This window comes from Callionymus lyra, chromosome 17 (genome assembly GCF_982586985.1).
Source record: "Callionymus lyra chromosome 17, fCalLyr1.hap1.1, whole genome shotgun sequence".
NCBI classification, from domain to species: Eukaryota; Metazoa; Chordata; class Actinopteri; order Syngnathiformes; family Callionymidae; genus Callionymus; species Callionymus lyra.
In genome coordinates, this window is record NC_141834.1 from 8,431,472 (window position 1) to 8,458,548 (window position 27,077).

The 27,077-nt window shown below is 37.3% G+C and overlaps 2 protein-coding genes across 4 annotated transcripts in view; both read right to left on the minus strand.

The window, feature by feature from the left end:
• The window catches only part of evlb (Enah/Vasp-like b), a 43,377-nt gene extending 24,130 nt beyond the window's left edge, over window positions 1-19,247 (minus strand). For 2 of the 3 annotated variants that reach the window (XM_087813271.1, XM_087813270.1), the window contains exon 1: window positions 6,983-7,509. In XM_087813271.1, the coding sequence (XP_087669397.1) occupies window positions 6,983-7,077 (95 nt within the window). In that variant the 5' untranslated portion in view covers window positions 7,078-7,509. Of the gene's footprint in view, window positions 1-6,982; window positions 7,510-18,904 lie in introns of those variants that run through there. The other variant, XM_087813272.1, reaches the window with a different exon arrangement.
• Window positions 19,248-21,386: 2,139 nt separating this feature from the next.
• On the minus strand, window positions 21,387-25,787 carry LOC148062326 (uncharacterized). The gene is made up of 7 exons (XM_087813120.1): window positions 25,614-25,787; window positions 25,146-25,340; window positions 24,651-24,771; window positions 23,033-23,134; window positions 22,888-22,928; window positions 21,854-21,880; window positions 21,387-21,670 (listed from the first exon to the last, which is right to left on the minus strand). Exons 1-7 carry the CDS (start codon window positions 25,777-25,779, stop codon window positions 21,387-21,389), a joined length of 936 nt encoding a protein of 311 aa, XP_087669246.1. The 5' UTR covers window positions 25,780-25,787.
• Between the last annotated feature and the right edge of the window lie 1,290 nt (window positions 25,788-27,077).

Below are 27,077 nucleotides of genomic sequence, written 5' to 3' on the forward strand. Positions count from 1 at the left end.
AGAAGGATGTCAGGTTTAGTGCCAGACCTTCATGGCTGTAACGGAAGCCATTATGAAATGTGACAGTGATGTAATATTTTTTTCACTGGCTTTAAGTGCAGTTGGAAATGGAAGATGATTATAAGGAAAAGAAAAGTATTATAAAGCAGATTGAGGATGAAGTTGGCAGCGATCTAACCGTGTCGTAAAACAAAAGACACCACTGCCTTTGTTTGACCCCGCAGGGTTTTTGTCAGTGAGGCAGGATGGGAAATAACAAGAGGATTTGGACTTTTGGGAGCTTCTTTTTCTAGAAAAACAGTTAAATCCTCTGACGTAACGCCGGTGCAGACGACACATGGTCGATATTTCCCCTGTGCTTTCTCTGCTGACAACAAACAGGCTTAATCTGCACTTCATTTCTAAGAGCATTTTGGGGCTGTTTTCGATATGTTTTAACTTATACATCGTTCCCTGCTGGCAAACAAGATGCTTATACAGCAATGATCGCCGAAAATACATCTGTCAAACACAAAGCTTGGGGGCGAAATCCAGCCTGACAGGTTGTTTTATGTGGCCCGACGCATGGTTGGCTGCACATCAAAGATGTTATCATTCTTTAGGTTGACAATGTGACCTTTATATCTAGATATGATTAAGAGCATCTAAGTATGATTAATATTAAGGTTAATATCACAAGCAGAGTCACGAGCTAGACTGCTAAATGTAACTCAAATGTTTCCAAATGAAAAATATGAATATTTGTCATGGTCTGTTTTGTTAGGCAGTTAATTGTGTTATATCCTTATATCTATATTGTGTGTTTTCTATTGACAAATAATAACACCTGGCTAGAACCGGCAATCAAAACCAATTCCCTAGTTCCAGTCCGTGGTGTCAGAGTATCCTTACTCTTATGCTGGCTACATTGAGCACCATTTCCCATGGTGCATTGGGCTATATGAGTTTCACCAGTGAGTCAGTTTTTTACTGCAGTACATTTGTGTATTCTTTTCTTGTGATCTCTTCCTCTGAGTTTTCTCTTTTATTCCGATTATTACGACTTTGTTTTTTTGTCTGTTTCAGATTTCTTCCTAATCTGGTGTGTTTTTTCATCCTGACATGTTTTTTTAATCAGGTACGCAACCTTTATACATTTGCAGACGACAAAAGATTTTTCTTTTTATAGTCTTTTGGATAAATTATCCCAATTTCTGTACAGACTACACAAAGATTTCTTATCTAAAAAATCTCTGTATCTCACATTTTGTAATCATTAAATAAAATGTAATTATTGGCCCAACTGTTATTTTAATATAATATTTATATAGCCTTTAAACAAAAATTGTAATTTAACTTTCATTAAATACGACAATAATGACATTTTCTGCCTTATTTTTGTTGATTTAAATATAAAAAAAACCCTCAATTAATCAAACTTTTTCACTTGTTCCCATTACATAAGGTATGTTCAGACGTTTCAAATTAAAATATAAATCAAAGTTGATTCTATACCTAGAAGAAACTCAATCCAACAGCGAGATGTGCAGGGGAAGCCTGCGGATCTCCTGCCGGGACGAGAGAGACGGAGCCCGTAAAGATAAAGTGGAAGAGAATTAAGACGGGAGATAAATCTAGGAGGCGAACAGATTGAGCGAGGAGCAGATAGAGAGCAGATAGAGAGCAGATAGGGAACAGATAGTGAACAGAGAGAGAACACAGGTCTTTAAATATGCAAGAGTCTCCATTTGGCGTTGAGGAAAAAAAAAAGTTCACTAGCTATTCTCTCACTGCAGGTCAGAGCAGATTGTCTTAAGGAAAAAAAAAAAAAAAGAGCCAGGAAGGATTGAGACAGGCGGAGAAGATGCCAGGAGGCATTTCTCTGCTCCTCATGATGCCAGTGAACTGCTGCTACTGTGGAGCTCCTATAAACACACACATGGCAGGCGATCTGTACTTACATCTGATCCATTTTACACTCAAGGCCATTAGGTTACGAGCTCTCGGTACTAAATAGAAAAAGTTAACTGTCGGCTCAGACACCAGATGTGAGTATAATTGGCCTTTTTTAAAAAAAATCATCCTCTATGGACCTTCAGTGTTCAGTCCTCTTCGTGCCACGAATCATCACTCAGCGGCTTCAATGACCCAGAATACACCTCGCAAAATTTCCAGCATTGCTTTCCTACGTTTGACATGCATGTGCGCTGGACTGCAACGCTAATCTGTCACATCACTGCGCTCAGGGAATAACAGACATTCGGTTTCCGGTGGGAATTTGAGAAGCCAACATCCATCATATTTAAGATTTAATCCTCCGGCAAGACGTCATGTTGCAGTTGGGATTATTATTAGATCCGAGGACAGAATAAAGAAAATAAACTTGTATAGATGTGTCTGCTCAAGCTCAGCGGATATATTGTTGGACTGTCCACTTTCCAAAAAAAAGGAAACTGGAAAATTAACTTAAAAAAATTTAATAAATTTAGGTATAAAGTGCATTGAATGTAACACCTCAACATTTAAGAGAGAAGTTCCGATTGATAAACCAAGTTACAGCTGTACATTTGAATTAATAACATGTAGGAATTCTGATTATTCAACAAATTGATCACCCTAACAGCTACATTTCTGAAAAAATAATTAATCTGTTTTAAGTGTGTAATAGGAAGATAGTGTTTATAGATGAAAAGTAAAGGGATGATGTTAATATATATTATTCTAATCCCCTTTTGTGTTATTTCCGTTAATCTATGCTCTATATATTTGCACTTTGCTCTCTTTATTTGCCCTTTGTTCTTGTTCTTGCTTTTATGAATCTTCTGTACCTTCTGTATTCTGCAGTGAAATCTAATTTTCCAAAGGAGATCTCCAGAAGGATTAATAAAGTCAATCTAATCTAATCTAATCCAAAATTCTAACTTTAAATTCCAAAATTGCGACGTCACCAGGGTTAACAGATACTCAGGAAAATGTGCTATACTCGATACCATGAGGGGAAAAAAGCCCCCCAAATAACCTCTGTTACAACATGTAACTGAAACAGAACCAAATGTTAAATATAATTATAATAGTTGTGCAAAAAAACTGGAACTATGATAACAAGTTTAAGGTCTGTGCCAAAAATATAAAGTATGTGTGTCAATATAGTATCGATAATTTTTAAAATGAGAATAAATATTGAGCCTCCAAAAATAATCAGACAATTTTACAGTCAGGTTTAGGGACTGTTTGGTAAATACACATTTTAAACGGCCAGAGATCTTTTTATCTTAAAGAGCCTGTAATCCTAAACAGTTAAATTAATTAAGGTTAAAGAGAGTTACGTAGTAATGGTATCGTTTTTTTAAGACCTTTAAATAAGTGAAGGCTACAATAGCATCTTAATTAAACTAACTAGATAATCCATTAAATGTGGTTAATTATTTAGATAATGCAACTGTGGGATTTGGAGAAACCACTGGGGAGTAGTTTAATCTCCCTAGAACAGAATAGGCAAATGAGCCCTTAGTCACTAAGTAATGTCAACGTTTCGTGCAAGAAAATTGCACGTTTTATTCAGGCTGGTGCATATTTATGACACAGCAGCTTAAGCAAACAGCCTGGAGGTAAATGTAGCATTTTAATTTGACATTAATAATCTTCTTACTATTACATTTTCATGTGCTTTCTTGATGAATGACGAGGAAACTGGTGGCAACTATTCATAAATAAGGAAAGGAAAAAATACATAAAAAATATATATATATTAAACTCAGCGCCACATTCTGGTGCAAGATTCTTATTAGAAAAACAGTTAAAACCCATTTTAATTATTTACATGAGAAATACTATTTGTTTTGTGGTCTGCCTTATAACCTGTAAAGTCTTTTCCAAGGTTAATGATTTGCCTTATTCAGCAGGAAATAAATGCTCTTATAGTCTCAGTGTAAATTCCCCAAAAAAGGACAAAACTAATTAGTATAAAATAAATACTTGTTCTATTAGATGAATTGTTGGGGAATAGAATATTATTTAAAAAGATTAGCACCTTGTAAAAAAAAAAACACTCCTTAGCTTAAAAAAAAAAGGTTTCTTTTACAACCTTATTATTTAGTTTCGTAAAGAACATACATTATCAGTTCATTTTTAATTTATGGTTAATAATTAGCCAGTAACACTTCTGTGTTCATGTCAACATACAGAAATTGTACTAAATCATTGTTTCTTCCTTAAATCAGAAGAAAAACAAATATGGTTTTGGTCTTTGAGCATTAAAAAAATAACCCAATTGCATCCATTTTTTTTCTTTCCTTATGATCAAATGGTGACATTTAACAGCCCGTCAAAGGGCAAAGCTTGAAGAATCGCAGTCTTTGTGGGTCATGTTATTGACAATGAAAATATAGAAAAAACATTTGGTATTTCCTGTTTCAAAAGATGCTGTGTGTTGTGTTGTGCTGTGTGTTTCCAGTGAGGATATACAAGCTGTAAATGTGTGCCGATGTAGTGGTTGCCATGGTAATCTGGCTATACCACTGCTATGTCAATGTTGGTCACCATGGTGAGAGCAAACCGGGGCTTTACATTCCTGCATCATTTAAAAAGGTTCATTAACGATAAAGCAACACAAATGTTCCTCTTATCTAATATAAAAATCATCTTTTTCCTCTTTAACGATTTTTTCCCGTCTGTTTTGGCTTTTCTCACCATCCCCCCCTCATCCTCTCCAGTCCTTTTCTCATTACCTTACTTCTTCTAATACCTCCCCTTCCTTAAAACTCTCCTCCAATAATGAGCTTGTTAACATCCAACCTGCAAGTCAGGGATTAGGCTCGAGACTCCACTATTAGAGGTAACGCATGAGCTGCGAAAATCTATTCTGTTCCATCCATCGCTGAAGGAAGTATGTTGTGCGAGAGGTGTGAGCCGGAGCTCTCACTGTGCCAGACGGCAACAGACACTAGCAGATATCTACTGAAATATTTGAATATCTGTAATCTCTGTACCTATAAAAGCATTAACTACCAGTCGTTTATTTAGAAACAGAACTGGCAGTTATTTATGTGCATTTGAAAGATGTTAAGTGAATCGATTTATTTTCTACAGGTTGTTGCACTCAAGCATTCCTTTATTTAGGAATAGTTGAATAAAACATTAAAAAAAATGCTTAAAAAAATACTGGGATGGTCAAAAAAATGAGCTACTGTCGAGTTTGAATATAACTCTAAAATATTCAAAAATATTAGTATAAGAATCTATCCATTTTATTTTTCAAAAAGCCTAAAGAAGTGTAATTACAAGATCGACCCAATATTTATAATAACAGAATTTTGTCTATTTTTTGCAATAAAATGTTTTTGTCTTTACATGTAAAAAGTAAACATTTTATTATAATTAGAGGCCTAACGGTACACAACATTATCTGTTTAGTTTTAATTCATTGGTTCGGAGCAGTGAGAGACACAAATGCACTTTTTGTCATTATTATTTAGAACATTTTATCTTTTCCTTTTAAGAGAACAAAAACATTCCACAGTTTTGGATGTGTTTTGGCCGTGTTGGGGTTCATGTAGACACTTATTAAAACACTGAATACACTGGGATCAGTCCATGTGCAGACTGGACAGAAAGTCCTTGTACCAAGTATATATACTGGTTAACCCTTAATGGTTACAGCTATCAGTATCTTCATTTACTTCTTTAATGTGTGTCAAATGTTGATGGCATATAAAACAAGAGACTTTACTTTAACATAAGTTCTATCAGAATAGTGAGATGTCATTTCTTATTTTAATTTGGTAGCTGCTGTAGAAGTCTTTTGCCAACAATAAATCTCTTGTTTCTTCACCCAAATTTCAAACTTCATTAATTTTACTTGTCTTCTCTTATGTCTCATCTGACTCATGTTGACTATTGAATTATCTTCAGTCATTTGTTCCTTTTTAGATTTGTAAGCAAAACCGTAGATCCATTTTAATGAAGCAACAGGCGCCCACTGGTCGAACTTCCTCCAAAAAGAGGCTTAAAAACATCCATGTAGCTCCACACTGCTCCTCTGGAGACACCTGTTTAATAACAGATGGAACCAATACAAGAACTTGTTTCCAATGATGAACTGAGCTGGGTCCGAGGGGGGGGGGACGTAGCTTAATATGCACTAGCACTGCTTAAATCTGACGTTTAGGAGATTCCAAGGAGCCGGGCCAAACTCTGACAGCGACACGCTATGGCCCAGTAAACCTGTTTCGCCCAAAAGTCCAAGACAAGCTCAAAGCTGCTTAGTTGGGCCAAAAAAAATGGGGATGAGTCCCCTAAAGCTGCACTAATCAGTGTCGAGAGATAAGGAGCAGTCAAATAAATCATCTTCCAAACGCACATCGGGAAAACGCCGTGAAAACCCGGAACATAAGGACTTCATCGGAGAGAAAAGACAAACATTTTTCCTTGCGTCGGATGTCACGGAGCGTCAGGTCTGCATGGCTGCATGCAACAGCACCATCACATCCCGACCCAGACAAAGGACCCGGGAAAAGCTGTTGCTCGTCTGAGCATGCGCGCCGGCGTCCGGGCGCCAGGCGTCGGCCGAAGAAAAAGCAACAAGGCACCGCGAGCGCTTTGACAGTGTTGAGCGAAGAAGTGAAGCAAAGAGGCGAGCCGGCACCGAGAACAAAAGAGCCACAGAAGCGCCCTGAAAAAAAAAAAAAAGAAAAGCGCCCGGGTCCTGGACGCCCCGATAGAACACAACCGCGGCACTGTCATCGCCTCTGTCCGAAACTTGGCGAGCTCTTTTCATAGATCATTAATGCCCTCTGCATCTCCCGGGAGCTTTCTGCACAGCCAGCAGCTAACACACTAGCATGCAGCCCCCATCCCCCTGCAAGGACAAGCAGACGCTTACAGCAGCACACACACACACACACACACACTTGAAACAGTGCAACATTATGCTATGTTAGCAGGCGTCAAATCTGGATGACAGCTCCCGGAATAAACACAAAACCATCGAAAACCCGTCGCCTACCTGACTTTGAACTCAGCCAGCTGTGGTTGAGCGCCCGGCTCGGCGCAGTAGATTTGGGGAAAGTAAAATCTGTGCGACTGAAGGTTGATATCCATGGTGGCCGAACACAGGTAACCCCCTTATCCAATAGAATCAAAGGAAAAAAAATATCTCTCTCTTTCTCTCTCTCTCCCAGCTATCCTTGGTTAATCCTGAATTCAGCCCAGGACACGTTGGTTAGAGGTTGTGGTTCAGCAGCAGCATCTCTCCCATTCAAAAAAAGGGTTGCGAGGCTACAGAGCAATGCCGGGGTCAGGAAGGCATCCCCCTCTTCCGGACCACCACCACCACCACCGAACGGGCAAAAAAAATCCAACAAACTTGGCAGAGGCTCGGCGCCCACAGGCACACTAACCTATTTCCCCACAAGCCGCCTCAGTACAGTCAGCAGGTGTGAGACAAAGATGACTCCGGCTCAAGTCCAACAGCAATGTCAGGCATAAAACTAGCGCCTCACGTTTGTGTCAAAAACTGTCGTAAAAAGAGAGTCAATGAGAAAAGAGTGTTTTTTTTAGAAAAAGAGAGGAGAGCGAGAGAGGATCCCGGTGCTGTGAGGCGTTGCCCTCGCACTGCCTCCTCTCTGAGTGTCTCATTGGATTACCTACTCTCTCTCCATCCTCCCTCCCTCTCTCTCTCTCGCTCCCTCCCTTACTTTCCTCCCTCCCAGCTGTGACAGGAGCAATGGGCATCCAGCCCCAGAGGCTGCTGGTCCTCCCCCTTCCTCCCCCCTCGTCTTCCTTCCGTAGAGAACCCCCTTCCTCCCCCCCTTTACTTTTTCTTTTTTTTTTTTTCACCCCTCTGCCCGATTGGTGGACGCAGGGATGCGTAAGCTCGTGCGGAGGCTACAGAAGGGAGGCGGAGCAGCAGATTTTAATTCATGTGATGTGTTCCGTCTTTCTCGCATAATTTGAGGAGGCAGGGTGGAGCTCAACACACTGCTACACACACACACTACTACACACACATACACACACATCAACAGGATGTTCACTGACCAAATAGGACGCAGGTGCAGTTCGGAAATAAAGATTGAATCAGTGGATTGAATTATCAGAACCTGAAAGCGAGAATCAATAGCGGGATCTACATTAATTTTAACGTCATGACGGACTGTTTGTCATGAAGAAAAGTTTGTCTTTTTTTCTTTCTCTCAGGATGTTAGAGGTGTGTATTAGCAAGAATTTTGCGATAGGATGTGTATCACGATACAGACAATATGTTGCGATAACATAGTAACAACGATATAATGAATTACGTATGAAATTATAGCAAAACTGTCATTACATAGTAAGCACACAATGTGGAAGCTGTTGAAGGTATCCTCTCGTCCTCAGTTGTCGTCAGGAAATATCAAGAAGCAAGGTTTTATTTGTGGCGTTACCTGAGTAACCTCTGGCCTCGAAGAGTTTACAGAAATGGTTCATGACGAGGTCGTAACAGCTTTTTCATTTTCGCCATCGTCATTGTCATTGTTCCTTTAGCCGGGGAGGACGTGATGACTGCTGCCAACTAGTGGCCGGATGTTCACTTGCTACACAAACATGAACAATCAACGGTTAATATTTGGATGTTAAATGTGCATTGAAACAGTGATGCTGAACATCAATGCAGTATAGAGGGGAAAAAATTTGATATTTTAGTGTATTGATATTTTCTTACACCTAAGAAGATAAACCAAATATATTAGGATGATACTACTTCAAATCCAGGAAATCAATCATTTGACTTATTATTGAATACTATCATCCATAAAAAAAAATGGCATATAGAAATATATATATTGTATATCTCTTACGATTAATATAGAATACTGGGCATATAAATTGTCATTTAAGTGTTTCTTTGAGAAATGTACCTTAAGTCCTTCAACCCTTGTGTTAGCTCATGGTCAAGGTGACCCGAGCGCCCAAAAACAGGCCCTTTCTGTGGTGTACCTTAATTGTGTTGACACTGGGTCAAGGTATACGACCTTGGAATCCATGACCTTGACCCAGAGACAACACAAGAGTTAAGATTTACTCCCATTGCATACCTTAAAAAATGGTTTTAAATTAATGATTCACGAGAACAAAAAGCCAGCTTGCCCACACAGTTTTGAAGAACATCTACCCCTGATTTTGCAATGACTTTCGTTTGAATCTCTTGCAGGTGACAGAGCTCCCCCTTAGACAGATGCCAGTCAACTAAGATATAATGACTATTGTTAATATCTGATGTCAGGACAAACCAGAAGTCATGACTAGTGTGTTGCATCTGAAACGCACATACATTTTATGTAGTTATAATATTTAAAAAGACAAGAGTATTGCACTCAACAGAAGGTTATTGGTTATAGTAACTTCAAAGAGTTGATTTATGAAGGATTATAAAACATCAGACTGAAGACTATAATCTCATACATTTGAAGTAATAAATACCTCGATTTAAATGAATTAAAACATCTAAAATACGTTGTCATGTGACGATGACGGCAGTCAGAACTGGTAAACTCTTGGCAGACTTTCGGTAAAAAAGGATTTGCACTCAGGAAATTGCCAACCGCCTTTGCAATATCCATTTTTATATTTCTTTATAATCCATCATAGATTATAAATGATATACAGTCAAATAAGTGCAGCTATAACATTAATCCTCTGGCTGTCGCAGCCGTCTGCCAGGAACCGTAAATCCCGCCGGTATCTACTGTACATACTTTCAGGGAAAACCCACCGTGACCACCACGTACACACTTCCTGTTGTGATCTGCCACTGGGCATTTTCATTGACCAGACTTGGTTGTGTAGCACTTGCGTGACACAAATTGCTCTGTAAATAGTGTGTACACACAACTGTGCAACTGATTAATTGTCCTTCTGTTAAATCTTTACAATATTTCAAGACTATATATAGAAGCCAGAAAATACGTTAAGGGGTCAAGAGAAAGGGGTCACAAGTGGGGCAAGACCTCTATGAAAATTAAAAAACATCACATTTTTTTGAGTTTAAACCATAGGTATTACTTACTATTGTAAATTAGGCAGAATTTAAGCTCCCTATGATAACTGCAAGGGTGACAAAAGGGGGGTAAAGTCTCCCCTGAAAATGATATCCAATTTTAATGAAAAGATTATTTGAAATTATAAAGTAGACCTCTCAGTGAAGGTCAAGTTGATGGGGCACCTTGATCAGGTCAAGAGAAAAAGGGGCACAAGGAGGGAAAAGAGACCCAGATAGAAATCAAATTTCTTGCAAAATTTTAACCATATTTAAGTAGCAGAGATTTACTAAATTCAGATCCAATTCTGCAACTGTAAGACCTGAACTTACTCTTTTCCCTCTTCAACCTCACAGTTTTTTTGGGTTATTTGATTTTAAAATGTATTCTTTTACAGCGGGTGTTTACGCTGGTTCAAAATAAAATGATCAATTCCTTATTTTGGGGTTCCCAAAAACATGCATTAAATTAGAGTTAAAATATGATGCACTTTCCCTCACACGTCTGTAAGAAAATGTTAACAAAGGAAAGCAAAATCCAAGTACACACTGACAGTGCAAAACAAATACTTGCTTTTGTGTGTGTGTGTGTGTGTGTGTGTGTGCTTGGCGACGCTCACACACACGCTGGGCATGGCAGGGGATGACATCACCAGTTTTCTTCTAACAAAAGAAGTGTCCAGGTTCTGAGCTTGCCTGGAACAAAGCCGTCAATCTCTGAATCTATTTTACTACAGTACTGCATTATTACGCTCCTTAAATCAAGTGAACCAAAATACATCATTTAAAGTCAAAACTAGTGGTTGAGACACATTTTTTGGGGGTGTAGTCGTTTTGGAAGGTATTAATAAAAAGGCAAAAAGAGAAGGTCCAGCGTCTGTTTTGTCACATTTGTATCCCTCAGGTAGAAAAGAAGGGCGACACAAAAATGACACTTTGTGTGACTGGAGTGTTTGTTTGCACATGACTGTGTTTGTAATTCAAATTATCATCCAGCAGGAGGGATGACCTTTGATCGGACACACAGTTTGAGTGTAGAAAGTGTGAGATAGAAAAAAATACAAAATCATATCTAGTAAATACTCTAAAGACTCTCATAATGTTTGTTTTATGTTAGTTTTAAATACTATTATTGTGTTTTTTGTATGGGTGTTAGAAAATATCAATGCACTTAAATATTATGACATTTTTTCAACACTCAGTTTCGATATTCACTCTATTTTCTTTTTTTCTTTTTTATTATATTCTACTTTTTTCATAGAACTTTAATGGTTTATATTTTCATAAAATTGTGTTTGAAATAAAACATTTTAATCTACAATGAAAATGGAAATATTCACAGTGTTTTATTGTGTTGCAAAAACACTTCTGGCTGCTAGATGGCAATCCAGAGGGACAATGTAATCCTTCGAGGCGAGCTTTGAAAACTGATGTTTGGACATATTTTGGGTTCAAAACAAAGCAGTTAGGACTTCGTCAAGAGTCCTCAAGTACTTGTGCATTACTTCAAAAATATATCCTTGTTACTACAGTATCAAAATATATTTCAATATAATTATTTTGTCCCTGTATCAGATTCTCTTCAATAAACACCACTATTATTCTGGGATCTACCTGTCACAGTCTTTAGACATCTACATAATGCAGTGCATTATGGGGGAAAAATTGGGAGGAGCCATTAAAATAAAATATCTGACATCTATTTTTTTGTTTTTGTTTCTATATTTGTGGCTTTATAGACAAAACATACAGATTATAATGTGGGTCACATGTCCAGGAAATAATCTAATCCCACTTCCTCTCACCCTTCCTCCCTCTCACACCCACCTGCACCACGAGGTAAAGTGAAATAATTAGTGTGAGAGGTGCGACGTGTGTGTGCACACACACACACACACACAGCTGATCAATGTAATTACTGGAGCTGGTGACTAGATCTTTGACTCGTTCACACAAGACTTCTTCAGCACGTCTAGCACATACACGTGTGTGTGGTGAACACACACACACACACAACAATGTGTGAGTCACTGAGCTCAGCTCTATGACTCACAAGCTGTCACCCAGAATGCACTGTGAACTTAATCATGCACATCTGCAGCAGTCATGTGACCTCACACCTGACTGGAGGCTTTACATCACATATTTCTCACGTCTGGACTCAAACATGACAACTTTATACGCTGTTGTCGTACACTCTTGATGTTTTATGTTTTATTGAAAGTGTCATTTTTATAGATCAATATAACTTTTATTTTATTACTTTGATTCACACTTAATCAAGAATAAAATAATCTGGAGATATGATACGAACGCAGGGGCAAAGGTGCGATATATTACGATACTGTAGAAACAAAGATATATTTGTAACATTGTACTTTATAATTTAATTGTTATAAGTACTTGACTCTGGTGTTGCAGAATTCCACATGACTCTTGACGAATTCGTAACTACTTTTATTTTAAAAAATAAAAAAATATTTAAAAGATGCTGGAGTTGACTGTATCCTCTCGTCCTCAGTCATCTAGTGGCCAGACATTTAATCGTCACATGAAAATGAACAAAATGTTAATATTTGCTTTTTAATGATCAAATTATTTAATTTATACATCCTTTACCATAATATAACCAATATACGAACAATGAAATAAACAACAAAACAGTGTTGTTGAGTATTGGATATTTAAGTGTATCGATATTTTCTTACACCCCTTTAAAATACAATTTTAAATATAATTATTTTAAATGTGATGAAGTTAATAACTAATGTATTCAATAATGATTCAAATAATTGTTACCAGCAAGATAACACCTAAAACTCACTCAAGTTTTTATTTTGTTTTGGTAACAAATGCACATGCTGTATTTGACAACTACGCACAGAGAAGCCCAGAAAATACAGTTACACTGTCTGAACCTGGGGGGAGCCAGAAACTATTTTTCTTATTTAACGCAAAAACTAAGAATTTTAAGCACATATCGAACATACAATAATGTAAAAAAAAAAGCACAAACTAAGAAATGCTGCCGAAATGATAGTTACATGTCAATCAAACTGAGCTTGGTTTAGGGGAAATCCAGAGCAAAAAAGGGATTGGACTCAAAATGCAAAAAGCGTTATTAAGAATATCTTAAATTTAAAGAAAATGGAATATTTATTTCAATTATTAACACTTACCATGCATCAAATTGAAGGAGCGCAGGAAGTAGATTATAGTCCATGTTGATATGTGACTTCAAATGAGAGTAAAACTGATGCTTTAGAGAAGGAATTTGATAGTAGTGTTTGGTTGACAAACACTAGATAATTATGATAAATTGAACCTCTATGGATGAAAAGACCATAATACAATCAGACTCATACTTACTCAACATAGACCCACATATTGTTTAGTAATTTTTTCATCAGAATCATCCGACATAAAAAATAAAAACTTCACTACCCTGATGTCTATAAGGGTTCAACCACAAATTGTACTTGAGTTTCACAGTAAACATGAGGAACATCTTTGTTCTACTACAGGTCCATCACAACAGACACATCACAGATGTTTAACACTAACAAAGGAAATACAGCAGGAAGGAATTCATCCTGTTCACCACATCGCTGGAGTCATATGGGTTTGTCCTTGTCAAAGCACATGACTTGTGCACCAGGATGTGGGTCACACACAGACCACCAACTGCTCCTGTCAATACTCATCAGGGCACTGTGATGACGCTCCCATCGATGCGGGCCACACTCAGCTGAACCAAGAACCACAAATAGATGCTAGGTGGCGATGGTGGGAAGCCGCCGCGGGCAGAACCGCGCATCAATCCTGCCGTCAGACTGTGTGTGAGTCGGGCAGGCGAGTCACTGACTCATGCAGAAAAGATAATTTAGTGGTGACTGTATGTCACTCATGGTGTAATAAAGACGGGAGAAGAGCTTCCCAGCCAGACTAGCTCCGCACACCTATCACCCCTGTGACGGAGCAAGACCTTTAATCACCTTCAGTGGATCTACAAAAACCTCTCGAGTGGCTCTTGTCTGCGAGACGAGGCTTTAGATCTAGTTAGTAACGGATAACTGAGCGCCACATAATTGAGACACGATTCAGCCTTTTCTGCAGCTCTGTGGAACTTGATGGGAAAGACTCCAAAATATAAATAGAATCCAGGTTAGTGACTCAGGAGGTTTTATGCAAAATGACTCAATAGTGCTAATTTGTAGAAGAGGTATTACATATTTTTGATTATAGTTAAGATGTTAACAATATAATTGAGACACACATTTTTCTTAACATTCATTTTGTAGTTACATATTGTCTTATTAACATTATTTGACAGAATAGATGTGATTAATAACTTAGTAACTTCACAACATATACAAACGTGATTTTTAAAAACAGTGCAATCGTTTAACTTTTAACTGATCATGGGAGATTATTTAGAGAACAAAAAGAACCAAGGGAATACAAAAAATTCATAATATTTTTCATATTCCACTAGGCAGAATTTTTACTTGTTACTAAATGTATAATGTTGTTTTAATTGCCATTACCAATACCGTCTTTGTATGTGTCACGTGTTATTACTTTTTGCCCAAAATAATAATGAAAAAATAAACAGTTGAAATCTAGGTGAGACTAATTGACTGTTTGTTAGCATCTTGATATATAAGTAAGTAAGTAAGTTTTTTATATTTATAGAGCGCTTTTCCAGACCAGGGTCACAAAGCGCTTAAACAATCAAAACAATACTCAATAAAATATATGCTAAATGTCAAGACAACATCGAGACAAACACAGGAGTCTCAGAGAATCAAGGAAAAGCCTGCACGAATAAAAGTGTCTTAAGATGTTTCTTGAAGTAGTCAGTAGATCCATCAAACACAAACACTCGATTAAATGTTAAAACCTGTTTTGTAGAAAGCAGAGAAAATAAAAATTTAAGGCTACTACGTATGCCTTTTAAAGTGTCTTTTAGGGCTAAGTTTCAGTACACACACTTGATAAGAACTTGATAGAGTGTGGATTTTTATGAAGAAAAACTGAGACGTGACAAAGGCAGATCAGGTTTATTTGTCACATGTTAGCAAGTGATATTTTGCACTGGATTTTCAATTTCTGTGACTCGAAGTAGAAATTTAACCAATTATCGAAAAAAGTATTGTTCACAAAGTGGTATTGAAGTGAAGGTATTGGTAACCAGCCCTGGATGATAATAACACCAAAATAATATGATATAAGTGAATTAAAAAGTCTAAACTGAACCTAATAGATTCCACAATTATGAAAACTAATCATGATAACAAGTTGGACTGATATCTTATCTGTGATACACAGTACATTTGGTTTGACACATGACCAATTTTAGCAATTTCACTAGAAAATATCTGTCCAATGCATTACAATACACATAAGTTTAAAGTTTATATAACAATTTATTTTAGGTTGGGTAGCTTGATATCACATCAATAACATATATATAGATAACAATTTCTATTGACTAGACTTATAGATTACCTCTTATCTTTTAAATTATATTCAAAAGATATTGTCTTCAATTTACTTAATTAAAAACAATAGTATCTATTTCGAGCAATGATTTGTAAAACATGTTAAAAACATGTCTGGTATCAGGTCCAACAAAAGAAGTAAAAACCTTAGTAGACAAAGAAAAACTACTTCTGCCCTCTTTTTAAAAAAAACCTCTTCCCTCACAGGGGGAGATAGCAGGAAGAGAAGGTGGAGAGAAAAGAGTTTTTGCCTCCAGGAGAGAAATCAGCTTCAACCTGAATTCCATTGAGAGCTTAACTGTGCTCGCAGCTCTTCCAACTCTCAAGTGAAGAAATAATCTCTCACATGGTGTCCACATTGTTGCAAAAACCAAAACTAGTTTATTTAAATAATACGTCAGCATTTTAAAGACATAAAACATGTATAATATTATCTCTATTTTACTAAAAAAGAACATCCAATGTAATAAAAAACGGATGTTTCCTGTTGTGTTGAGTCACAGCCACCTACAGAGCGCCACAGTCAAACACACCACTACACACAAATACACACAAGCTTTAGAGTAATAATAGTATCCGGCAGACAGCTTGTCAGAAAGGTTCAGATCAAACACAATTTGCAGCCTCGCAGAAAGTCGACATACAGAAATCAGCTGAACATGTTTCAAAGAATCCTCCGTCTTTCCATGAATCCCAGGAGTAATGTAGAGAATTGTTGTTTAAAAATAACATGCAGCAGCTGGTGAGATCTCTGAAGGTACGACTGTGTACTCTGTACCAATGATGTGACATCCATCCACTGGCTCTTGATTGTTGTAAAGTAATTAAAACAAATGTAATCAAAATATACTGTAACAAAAAGCAAACGCAGCATGTGGCAACAGGTTTTGTGAGGCTGTAGTTACACTGTTCTGACACAAGGGGAGCCAGAAACAACCTTTTCATTATTACGCGTTGCTGCTTAAGTTTAGGAAAACTCTGTATTAAGTTCAAGAGTCCAGTTCTAAATATTATCTTTTGAATTAAGGACTGATTTGATTTAATTTAATTGAATAAAAAGAAAGTAAGTGTTCATCTACTAGGTTTTTTTTATACATTACTTGTGTAGTTTGTTTACAGGCATGATTATTTTATTAAGCAGTTGCTCTGTTAAAATTAAAATGTTTTATAGGATGCAGACATTTGGTTTATATATATATGTGTAAATATATACATATATACATCCAAAGTAAAGTAAAGGTTATTTGTAAAGAGTTATTGTTAAAGTTTGTTTTTTTGTCTTGCCTTATTTAGCTTATTTTAAGCCTCGTAATTCATATTATGATAATTTTTAAATGTGATTAGTTAAAATGAATTGTCCATATAATCTAGACATGATCAAATAAATAATAAACATCCAATTAAAAAGAACTATGAATTAATCCCCACTATAAGACATTGTTTATGAAGAACAATAATGACTTATGTATAAATAAATGTATAAATACGCAACAAAATGTATAAATGTATAAATAAATGTTTGGATAAATATTAATATGTCAAAATAAATAAATGACTTCTGATTTAAAGAATACATCTATTTTACGTATAAATACGCATTTTGTCATTTATACATTTTGACATTTATTTATACATTTATACATTTTGTGTTCTATTTATTAGGTATTTATACATTTTGATATTTTTTAATTTTTACGTTTTGTTTTCAGTATGTAAATTAAGTGGGCGGGTCGAACATCAGACTTAGGCAGGTATTGGTTAAACAAGCGAAACAAACTAAAGCAATCGGTGTTGATCTCAAAACTATCGCTCCTGCAGCAACTGGTCTAAAGCATCAACACTGCATGAAGACTGGAGGAATCTTTTCTGAAATCTTAGCAAAATTAATTTTTAGTTTTCTTCATGTTGTTCATGTGCATGAGACTGATTTTTTTTAACAACCACGACCCTAATGAATGAACTCCGTGAATCTCAAAGTGATAGCATCAGCTCAGTGATAGAGTCCTCGCCCTCTGGACCCAGATGTCCAGATGCAGAAACATGGTCGTACACATGAACCGTTGGCTGCGTCTGCCATTTTTGTGCGTTTGTCTTAAGATTGTGTTGCATCCACTCGCTCAAAGACGTTTGTCTGGCCCTTTAGCAAAGCAAGTGAGAGATGTCAGGGGGAGGGTCAACTTGTGAGCTCAGACACCAACCTGCTGTAGGCACACACACACACACACACACAAACAAACACACACACTGCCAGCGAAGATTAAAATCAGTTGTGTGTCTGTGCCAGTTAATGACACACCCTTGTGTAGCATCAAACTTGCATCTTATTGGCAGTGTGTGTGTCACTCTTTAAAGTCAGATTGGCCAATTGGCATGAACCGGTATTGCATGTGTGTGTGTGCGTGTGTTTGTGTGTGTTTGTCTGTGTGTGTGTGTGCATGTGTGCGTGTGTATGTGTGTGAGAGTGTATGTGTGTGTGTTAGTGTGTGTGTGTGCATGTGTGCGTTCGTATGTGTGTGAGGGTGTATGTGTGTGTGTTTGTGTGTGTGTGTGCGTGCTTGTGTGTGTGTATGTGTGTGAGAGTGTGTGTGTGTGTGCGGGTGTGTGCGTATGTGTGTGTTTGGGTGTGTGTGTGTATGTGTGTGTGTGTGTGTGCGTGCGTGTGTGTGTGTGTGTGAGAGTGTATGTGTGTGTGCGTATGTTTGTGTGTGTGTATGTGTGAGAGAGTGTATGTGTGTGTGTGTGTGTTTGTGGGTGTGTGTGTGTGTGTATGTGTGTGTATATGTGTGAGAGTGTGTGTGTGTGGGGGTGTGTGCGTATGTGTGTATGTGTGTATGTATGTGTGGGTGTATGTGTGTGTGTGCATGTGTGCTTATGTGTGTGTGTGTGTATGTGTGTGAGGGAGTGCGTATGTGTGTGTGTGTGTGTGTATGTGTGTGAGAGTGTGCGTATGTGTGTGCGTATGTTTTTGAGAGTGTATGTGTGTGTGTGTGTGTGTGTGTGTGTGTGTGTGTGTGTGTGTGCGTGTGTATGTGTGTGAGTCCACGTTAACACACACTGGCAGTGGATTGGTTGGCATCAACGGAGGTGTGTCACTCTTCAAGATCACATGTATGATGTTTGTCTTTGAGCTCGTGTCACTCACCGTTAACATGGTTTCCATAACAACAGGCACATTTTCCCAAAAATGTTTTTTTTTGTTTTATTAATAACCAAACATGTGACACAGTGTGGATCGTGACACAGCGTTTTTTAAAGCTACGTAAACCAACAGGTCAACATGGTGAAGCTAGTTAAGCTAGTGAAGCTAATTATGGTCAATATACCAAAAAAAAACGTGTTGCACTTTAATTCAAAAATGTCTAAACATTGCATAACACACTCCTGGTGTCACCGACGACATTCTTACCTCATGTTCCTGCTCCTCGTCTGGATGAAAAGCCTCGCAGTCGAGCTCCGGTCCTGGAGGAGCAGCAGAAGCTACAGCGGGCAGCGGTGAGTCCAGCGGCGGCGGAAGGTGCAGATGTTGCGGCTGAAACAGGCGCGACCAGGGCAGGGTGTGGAGATGCTACGGAGGAGGCTCTCGGGTTTTTTTTTTAGCTCCTACGCTTTTCAAAGTCTGCTAGGATTGAGTCGTGTGGCGTCGGGTGGTTCGTCGGAAGCCATGTTAGAGAGCAACGCGCCACCGAATGGCAGCGGAGGAGAAGCCGGGAGGGGAGAGTGGGATCCGCTCCAGAGGTGCCATCTTTCCCTCTACCTTCCTCCTCGCAGCGACTGAGCATGCGCGCAGGCTGCTGCCGCGACCCAGTGGTCAGATGCAGTTTCTGTTAAACTATTTATATATATATATATATTTATACCTAAACGTGCCACATTGAGTCAGTGCAGAGAATATTACTATCATTAATGTAATTATTAACATAGATCCAATAATTGTTATTATTATTAATGGTCATTTTCATTTGGTGACCTATACCAGTGTTCAAAGGGGCAACTAATGTGAAAACACAACTTTCCTGGCCCTCTTTCACTTAGGTTTATCAAAATTAGTCTTTGTAGAATCAAAAGCGTCAAATTTCAACCATTTCTTCCATTTATTTTTAATGTAAAAATAATATCAGAGCAAAATTTGATGTAAAAAAAAACATTTTCATGTCAAACATTACTACATTACTACATTTTTTAAAAATTTATATTTAATTATTTTACATTGGATTTTATTTTTCTCTAGATTATTTACATTATTATGTTTCAAATGTTGAAGTCTTCCTCTCTAAGATGCAGTAAGTCCCTCATCATGACCATGTTTTGATGTTATTACTTTATAAAGTTCTTCTCAGTCTGAAATCTCGGCGAATGAGAGGTTACGAGAGCGGAGTCCATTGTGACTAAATAATGGCTTCACTCCTCCTCCAGTCAGCTGTTAACAAGCCCCGCTTTGTTTATACAACAAGTCCCTTAGCGGTGGAGCCTTCCGGGATTGATGACATGTGGTGTCAAACACTGAAAACAAGTAAACAAGATTTGAATCTCCAGAAAATCTAAGTGTCTTCAGTGGACAGGGCTTAAGTACAATTTGAATGAAAAGACAAACAGACACATACTGATGAGTATAATAGAGTCAAGACACACTTAAATCAACACTTTAGTTGCTCTTTAAAGATAAGATAAGGGACAGAGTATATGAACATCACAATAAACTAGAATTTATTTGGTGAAACACAAGTTAAGATAACCAGGATAAATTGAGCCTCAAAGATTATAAAGACAGTACGAAATCGGAAATACTAATTTTGTTTGGCTCACAACATTGACCTCTTTTTGGCCCCTTGTGTGACTGAGTTTGACTCCCCTGCTTTATACTGTTGTACAAAAGTATTTTTTCTAAATGTAAACATATAGATTCATGCCCATTCAGCAGTTTTCAACACTACCAGGTAATGCTAATTAAATTAAATGACATATATTTGCAGATATCAAGGTCTCGATCATTCCCAAAAAATGTGATTGTATTAATTTACTCTTGTTGGTCCTTAGAAAGGGTTCATGACCCGTAAATAAATTAAATTGCTGGAAAGAAGCGATGGACGTTGTTGGAGTTTTTGACACAAGGTTGATCTTCTAGTATTTTCTACTTTCTGCCATGACCAGTGAATAATCAAATATGTGGATATTTATGTATAGTGAGGTGTAATAAAAGTAAAAATATGTTAATATGTTCTTTGGTTCATCTCTACACTGAATGTTTTATCAGTGTTCTTTTCGAGGGGCATTTATTTTCTTCTTGATTAGTTTGGGTTCATCCGTTTATTTTAGGAGTTGGCATATTATTAAAGAAATTAGAATCTCGAATTATAACATTAATTAGCCGATAATTATTGCAATAAATAAAGAATTTGACCAAAGACTGCTTTTCCATTTAATGTTGCATAAACACTTTGTTTATTAGAGTCAACAAAAATACATTTACAGCAGATATTTGATTTTGAGTTCCTGACTCATAGACGACAAATTTGATTGAGAACAGATCCATAAAACTGACAAATAAATAGCTTGAGCGCTTAGCGTGAGTTTTGCGACTCCATTTACATTCATCCGCAGGTCTGATGATATTTTTTGTGAGCTTCGATTTGTGGCCAGAATTCTCAAGTCGAACCTCAGACAAGAATTGCAACACATTGAACAGGAAAACATGCCTAAACATTTTCTTTAATTTCAAGACAAAAGGCAGAGACAAACATTATTTGCTCTTTCTCTTTTCACGCCAGTGGGATACAAACGTTTAAAACACAATGATCGGGAAAAACCAACATCATCATAAAGATGTTCATTGAACGATAAGCAACATTCTTCCTTCACAAAGGTTAACATGTGTCAACAATCAATTCCACTCAGTAGCAGATCTGGAAGTACTGGCTCGGGGATTTAAGCGGGCTCTTGTAAGTGGACGGCTCCTGATGCATGCTCCGGTTAGTCCTGGTTTTCTCCAAGTTCAAAGTGAAAGACGGGCTTTTCTTCTTGGACTCCGGCCTGGTCGTGCTCTTCCCCTGAGGCTTCCCCGAGGAGGACGCCGCCGCCGGCTCGTTGTCGGCGGGAACGGCCGCCGCATCTCGGCCGTCGGTCTCAGAAGACCCAGTCCTTCTTGTTAGCGGGCTCAGGTAGATCTGCATAGTCACTAAGTGAAGTGGTGGAATGGGGAGTTGAGGGTAGTTGTAGGTGGCGAGGGGGGGGGGGGGGTGAAAGAGAGGAGGAACAGAAGTCATGGTCAGATGATGAAAATGTGAAAGAAGAGCACAAGGACACAACTCAATATCCTGTTATTGCTACGATGAGACTGAGTGTTTGTGGCGTCGCCTACCTTTGCACTGCGTCACACGACGCGTCCCTGCAGCGTCAACACACACACAACATCTTGTTGAGTCATTCATAAAACAAGATTGTTCCATTCAATATTTACAGGTGGATTATTATACAAAACTGTGGGTTTCGGTCCACTTCTTAATCTCGCAAATATATATAAAGTGGATATAAATTAAGTGTGAATTAAAACAATAATAAGATCATTAACAATATGTTTACGTCTAGAATGTGTCAGAATTAGTATCTAAGATATTCATTTTCATCAGATTTCTATTAATTAAATGATTAAAATTACGCACTTAATACTATTCTATTTAAGACAAATATTTAATAAAAGTATAATTTCATATATAAAAATAATGTTTCTCAAAGACAGTGTTTCCTCACATTAGATGACATCATTCAAACCCTTGCAGGAGCCAAGGTCTAGATTCATTTGGGCTTTTGATTGTTAAATAGAGTCTGTCTGTAAAGCGTACAATTGCCACCCTATAATATAAGTAAGTAAGTCATTTTTATTTATATAGCGCTTTTCCAGACCAGGGTCACAAAGCGCTTAAACAATCAAAACAATATTCAATAAAGTATATACTTTAAAGATCAAGATAAAACTGATAACACAACAGGAGTTCCAGAAAATCAAGGAAAAGCCTGAACAAATAAAAACGTCTTAAGATGTTTCTTAAAGGATATACAGAAAAAAAAACTTGATTTAACAATAATGTAAGTATCGGATTCTGGAATGAATATATAATAATAACTGGAGTAATATTTGTCTCTTGTTACATGTATGTGTACATCTTGTTGTTTTGTTGAACTGCCAACGTTGGGAAAATTGCATCAGAAGCAATTTAACTGTTGATAATATCACGTTATTTAATGAAAATGATTACGTTATATGTTATACCCCACAATTGGACAGTTCCACGCTTCTCTAGATAGCATTTAATTTGAAATAAATATGTTCTAGATAACAAAAGACAATCTTATTAGGATTAACTACTCGTAAAATGAATAAATAAAAATTCTCACCCAGGCCTGTTGAGCTCTCTTTTGTCTTGGTGCTGCTGCCGCTGTGGATGTAAATGATCAGAGATTTAAAAAAGGCGTTTAGCTGTAAATACAGCGACTGGCGTGAACAGTTGCAATATCGAAACACAAGAGGGAGACAAATCACCCTTTGTCGACTGACTTGGAGGTCGATGCTGAAGAGGAAGGTCGTGATTTTGAGGTCTTGCATGGACTGTCCCTCACACTCCCCTGAGGGCTCTTCACACTACTGGAGATAAACAAGCAATAAATACAATAAATAAAACGTTTAAGTCATTTTTAATGACATTTAATTTGACATAATATTGGATTAGTACCCTTGACCATGTTTCAACATTTTAAATAAAAAAAAAATATATGTATATGCATTTATTTTCTAAACTAAACTATAAAACTTTGAGGATAAGTCGTTCTCTTTCCCTGAAACCTCGACTCAACAAACGAAGACGCCTGAAAAGACGGATAAGACAGATAATAATGATGTTTCTAATGAGGCCGGCGATGACAGTGTTTCTCTCCTACATCAATATAGCAGCTGCACATTAACGCAACAGACACAGAACCAATCACCGGCGCTGACTAATGGATTCTACTGGAAGGTCCATTTAAAAGGTAATTGAGAGGAAGTAATGTAGAGGAAGGCTTCTCCGCTTGGTCGCGTCCAAATAAGAGACTGCTGGAATAATCGCGAGAGGCAAAGCTGATTGTACTTAAACAGCAGATGGATGAGGTTGACTTATATGGATTACCAATTGTTCACTTTTGCTTACTACTGCAAATACAAATAGATTGGTGCAAATGTATTTCATAGCCAATGTTGTGAAAGTATTAATACCACTGAATATTTCTAGCCATTTATTGATCTAAAGGGAAGGAGAAAAAGACTAAAAGAACAACAAAATCTGTTCAGAAAACTTTATGCAATACTATAAGGCTTACAAAATATATTGGACGTGTGGTGTTTTAAGGAGTAAGATGTAAGAGGAAGAAATTAAGGTTGTTACACCATCTCACAAAACAATAATACAAACAAATAAAACATAATAACATAATAATACAATGAAAAACTATTTTTAAAAAATTGGCACAATAAAAAAGGAAGATAAATAAATCAACATTTTACACATACAGTATACAACTTTAAGAGTCACAACACAAATTAAACATTAAATATTTTTTATTTTATATATTGATTGATTGATTGATTAAAATTGTATCACAGTTGTGAATCGGAAATATTATTAATATTATAATAATTTATTATTTATACCTTTAGCCTCCAGTGAGAACAAAAATCTAATAATTGTAGGACATTATGTAGGGAAATAAATGTTTTACATCAAACGAATTTGAATTTCTGACAATTTCAAGCATATTTTTTTACGCTGCCTACTTTCAACATAGATATTAAAATTCAATATGTATAAAGATTCAATGTAAAATCAGTGTAAACAAATCAATGTTAAAAAATAATGTGAATAATCTAGAAAAAAATAAAATCCAATGTAATATAATTTAATATAAGTTTTAAAAATGTAGTAATGTTTGACCTGAAAATGTTTCAATTAAATCAAATTTTGCTCTGATATTTTTTTTACATTGGAAATAAATGGACGAAATGCTTGAAATTGGACGCTTTTGATTCTACAAAGAATAATTTTGATGCTGTAAAAATGGAGTGAAAGCAATTCACGTTCGAAATCTTTTGACACACATTTACTTCCACAGCTATGCAGATGACTTACCTGCGTGACGGCGTCGGACTGTAGTTCCTGGAGGCCGCGCTAGAGGGCAGCGTGGTGCTCTTCTTCAGAGACGCGGACATGAGGGGGGGTCGAGAGGGCAGAGCCAGAGACACTGGCCTCGCTGCACACACATCAACACAAACACAGATTAAAAGTATTCCTTTTATTATCCGAGCACTTTTTCCTCTAAGCGGATATTGTTTTTTGTTACGCTTTTGTTTTGAAATTACATTTCCGGTTACTCGTCAGTTTTGCTAGTAGCGTCTGATGCATATGAAGATAACTATACACATGGGGAATAAATAGTCTTCTGGCAATTAGATTATTTATACAATATATATTTTATCGTGTTTATCGTCATAAGTGAAGTTTAATGTCTCACATTGTATTTATTTTTCTACTCTTTGCTGCTTTTACATCAGATCGGCTTCTTATTAGATGTTTCTAATATGTTTTTGTGAAATACAATATATTTAACGTGGATAAATATCCCACCTTTAGTGCTCGCCACCCTCCTCCCTGCAGCAGCCTGCGAGGCCTGATGTTCCTCAGAGATGTTCAGTCTCTTCAGGACGTCGGCCAAGGCCATCTTCAGCAGCTGGATCTCGTCCTCCTGCATCTGCATCCTCTGCTCCAGGTAGGTCAGGCGGTCGGCCACGTCCAGACCGCTGGCCGCCGAGCTTCGGTCATCTGCAGGTGGACACAGGTGATAAAAGTGAAGAACATCTTTAGACGTCATCTTGAACCGAGGGTGGAGAGAAAGCGCCGGAGACAAATATAAGTTCGACTCGTTGTTTTGAATCCATCTTTCATTCCTCTTGACATATAATCGGAGAACGATAATCTCTCTAAACCCTCCTGTTCTCCCGTGAATTTCTAAAAGTCAAGCTAATGAGGTCAGAGCACAGCTGGACGCCGCAGATGATTGACACAAACAAAAAGCGTCCACAGAACCACAGATACCGTGAGAGACGCTGGACACCGAGGACGAGCAGTCCAGGTGCCTCTGCTGGACCACTTCCTCCAGCACCCCCGTGGTCTTCCTCCTCTTCCTCTCCTCCCTGGAGCAAACGCTGTCGTTTCTCCGACCTCCTCTGGCGCCGGTCCCACCGTCCGGGTCCCTGTCCATCTGATGCACTGGCTGGTGTCCACTAAGATCTCATGTCCGTGTCACAGGAGATGATGCTGATGATGCTCTCACGGCTCCTCCCGTCTGGGATGATGTAGGGATGCGTATGACTTTAAAGCCTCTGCCGAGGGCTTAAAACTCAGGTCCAAATCAGTCTGAATTGTCTGTGTGTGTGTGTGTGTGTGTGTGTGTGTGTGTGTGTGTGTGTGTGTGTGTGTATGTAGAGTTCAATGATAATCTCTCAGACTGACCCCGCCCCCCACACATAAGCCTCGTGTCACAGTGAAAGATGGAGATTTATGGAGGAAACAACAGTCTTTTCCTATTATCCTGTGTCTTTAAATACCAGGACTCGTGTCCAACACACTGACGGTCCAAACCTTTGAACTTAAAAATTCTACCTTCAGTTTTAACCGGTTTTGTCACAGACTATTTAAAATGATAATTAAATGTAAATATTTCATTATTATTGCATTCATTTAACAGCAAAAACTATTTTTCTTTGGACCACAGTCCGACCAGATGGAATTGTTTTTTAGGATCCAAAACAAACTGAGCTTTAAAAAATATACTTTTATTTATATATTTTGAGTGGATCACTCTTGCAATAGAGGAAAAGAATAATTTATCTACATTTATTTGGTCTGATAACATGTTTTTCTTCTTTCTTCCGTCTCTGTATTTTAAAATAAAATGTGAGAGAAGCACTCGAGGTCAATCACATTACTTTAGTCGTATTAAAAGGTTTGGCAGAAGATTTTATGAAAATGAATACATGACTCATGCAATAACAAAGAAGTGTTTTATGTCCGTATATGCGGATAAACAAATGTTTTGAGAAAATTAAGCGAATTGTTACTTTCTTTTTTTTTTACAAAAATACAGATTGATGTTAAAGAGCCCTTCACTTGGAAAAAAAAGGGCATTTAAAAGTTTTTACACACTTGTTTTGTAAGTGCTGATGTCATCATGTTTTAAATCACAAATATAAAGAAGAATTCATAAAAAAAATTATTCGTTAGTATTCATAGTAATAGTTATGTGAATGTAATACTTTTTATTAATTACTGTATTTTTAACTTTCTTCACTTAACGTGTTATAAATGTTTTTAAAGGAAGTTCATTGATTTTTATTGTTTGATTCATAAAGCAGAGACTTAGCAAATAGCTTAGCGTGCTAGCATAGCTAAGACTTCCGCGATATTACCAAGCAATTCATACAACAACAACCTAAAAGATGAACAATAACAAGTATTTTTATTGAGTCACTTTGAGGTTGATTTATATTAGTAATTTTC

Excerpts from the sequence above, each read along its gene's own strand:
- LOC148062326 (XM_087813120.1), bottom strand. The coding sequence starts at position 25,779 with ATGGACAGGGACCCGGACGGTGGGACCGGCGCCAGAGGAGGTCGGAGA. Across the intron at positions 25,341-25,613 it reads GGTGTCCAGCGTCTCTCACG|ATGACCGAAGCTCGGCGGCC; the intron begins GTATCTGTGGTT and ends GTCCACCTGCAG. Across the intron at positions 21,881-22,887 it reads AGAGAGCTCAACAGGCCTGG|GGACGCGTCGTGTGACGCAG; the intron begins GTGAGAATTTTT and ends TTGACGCTGCAG.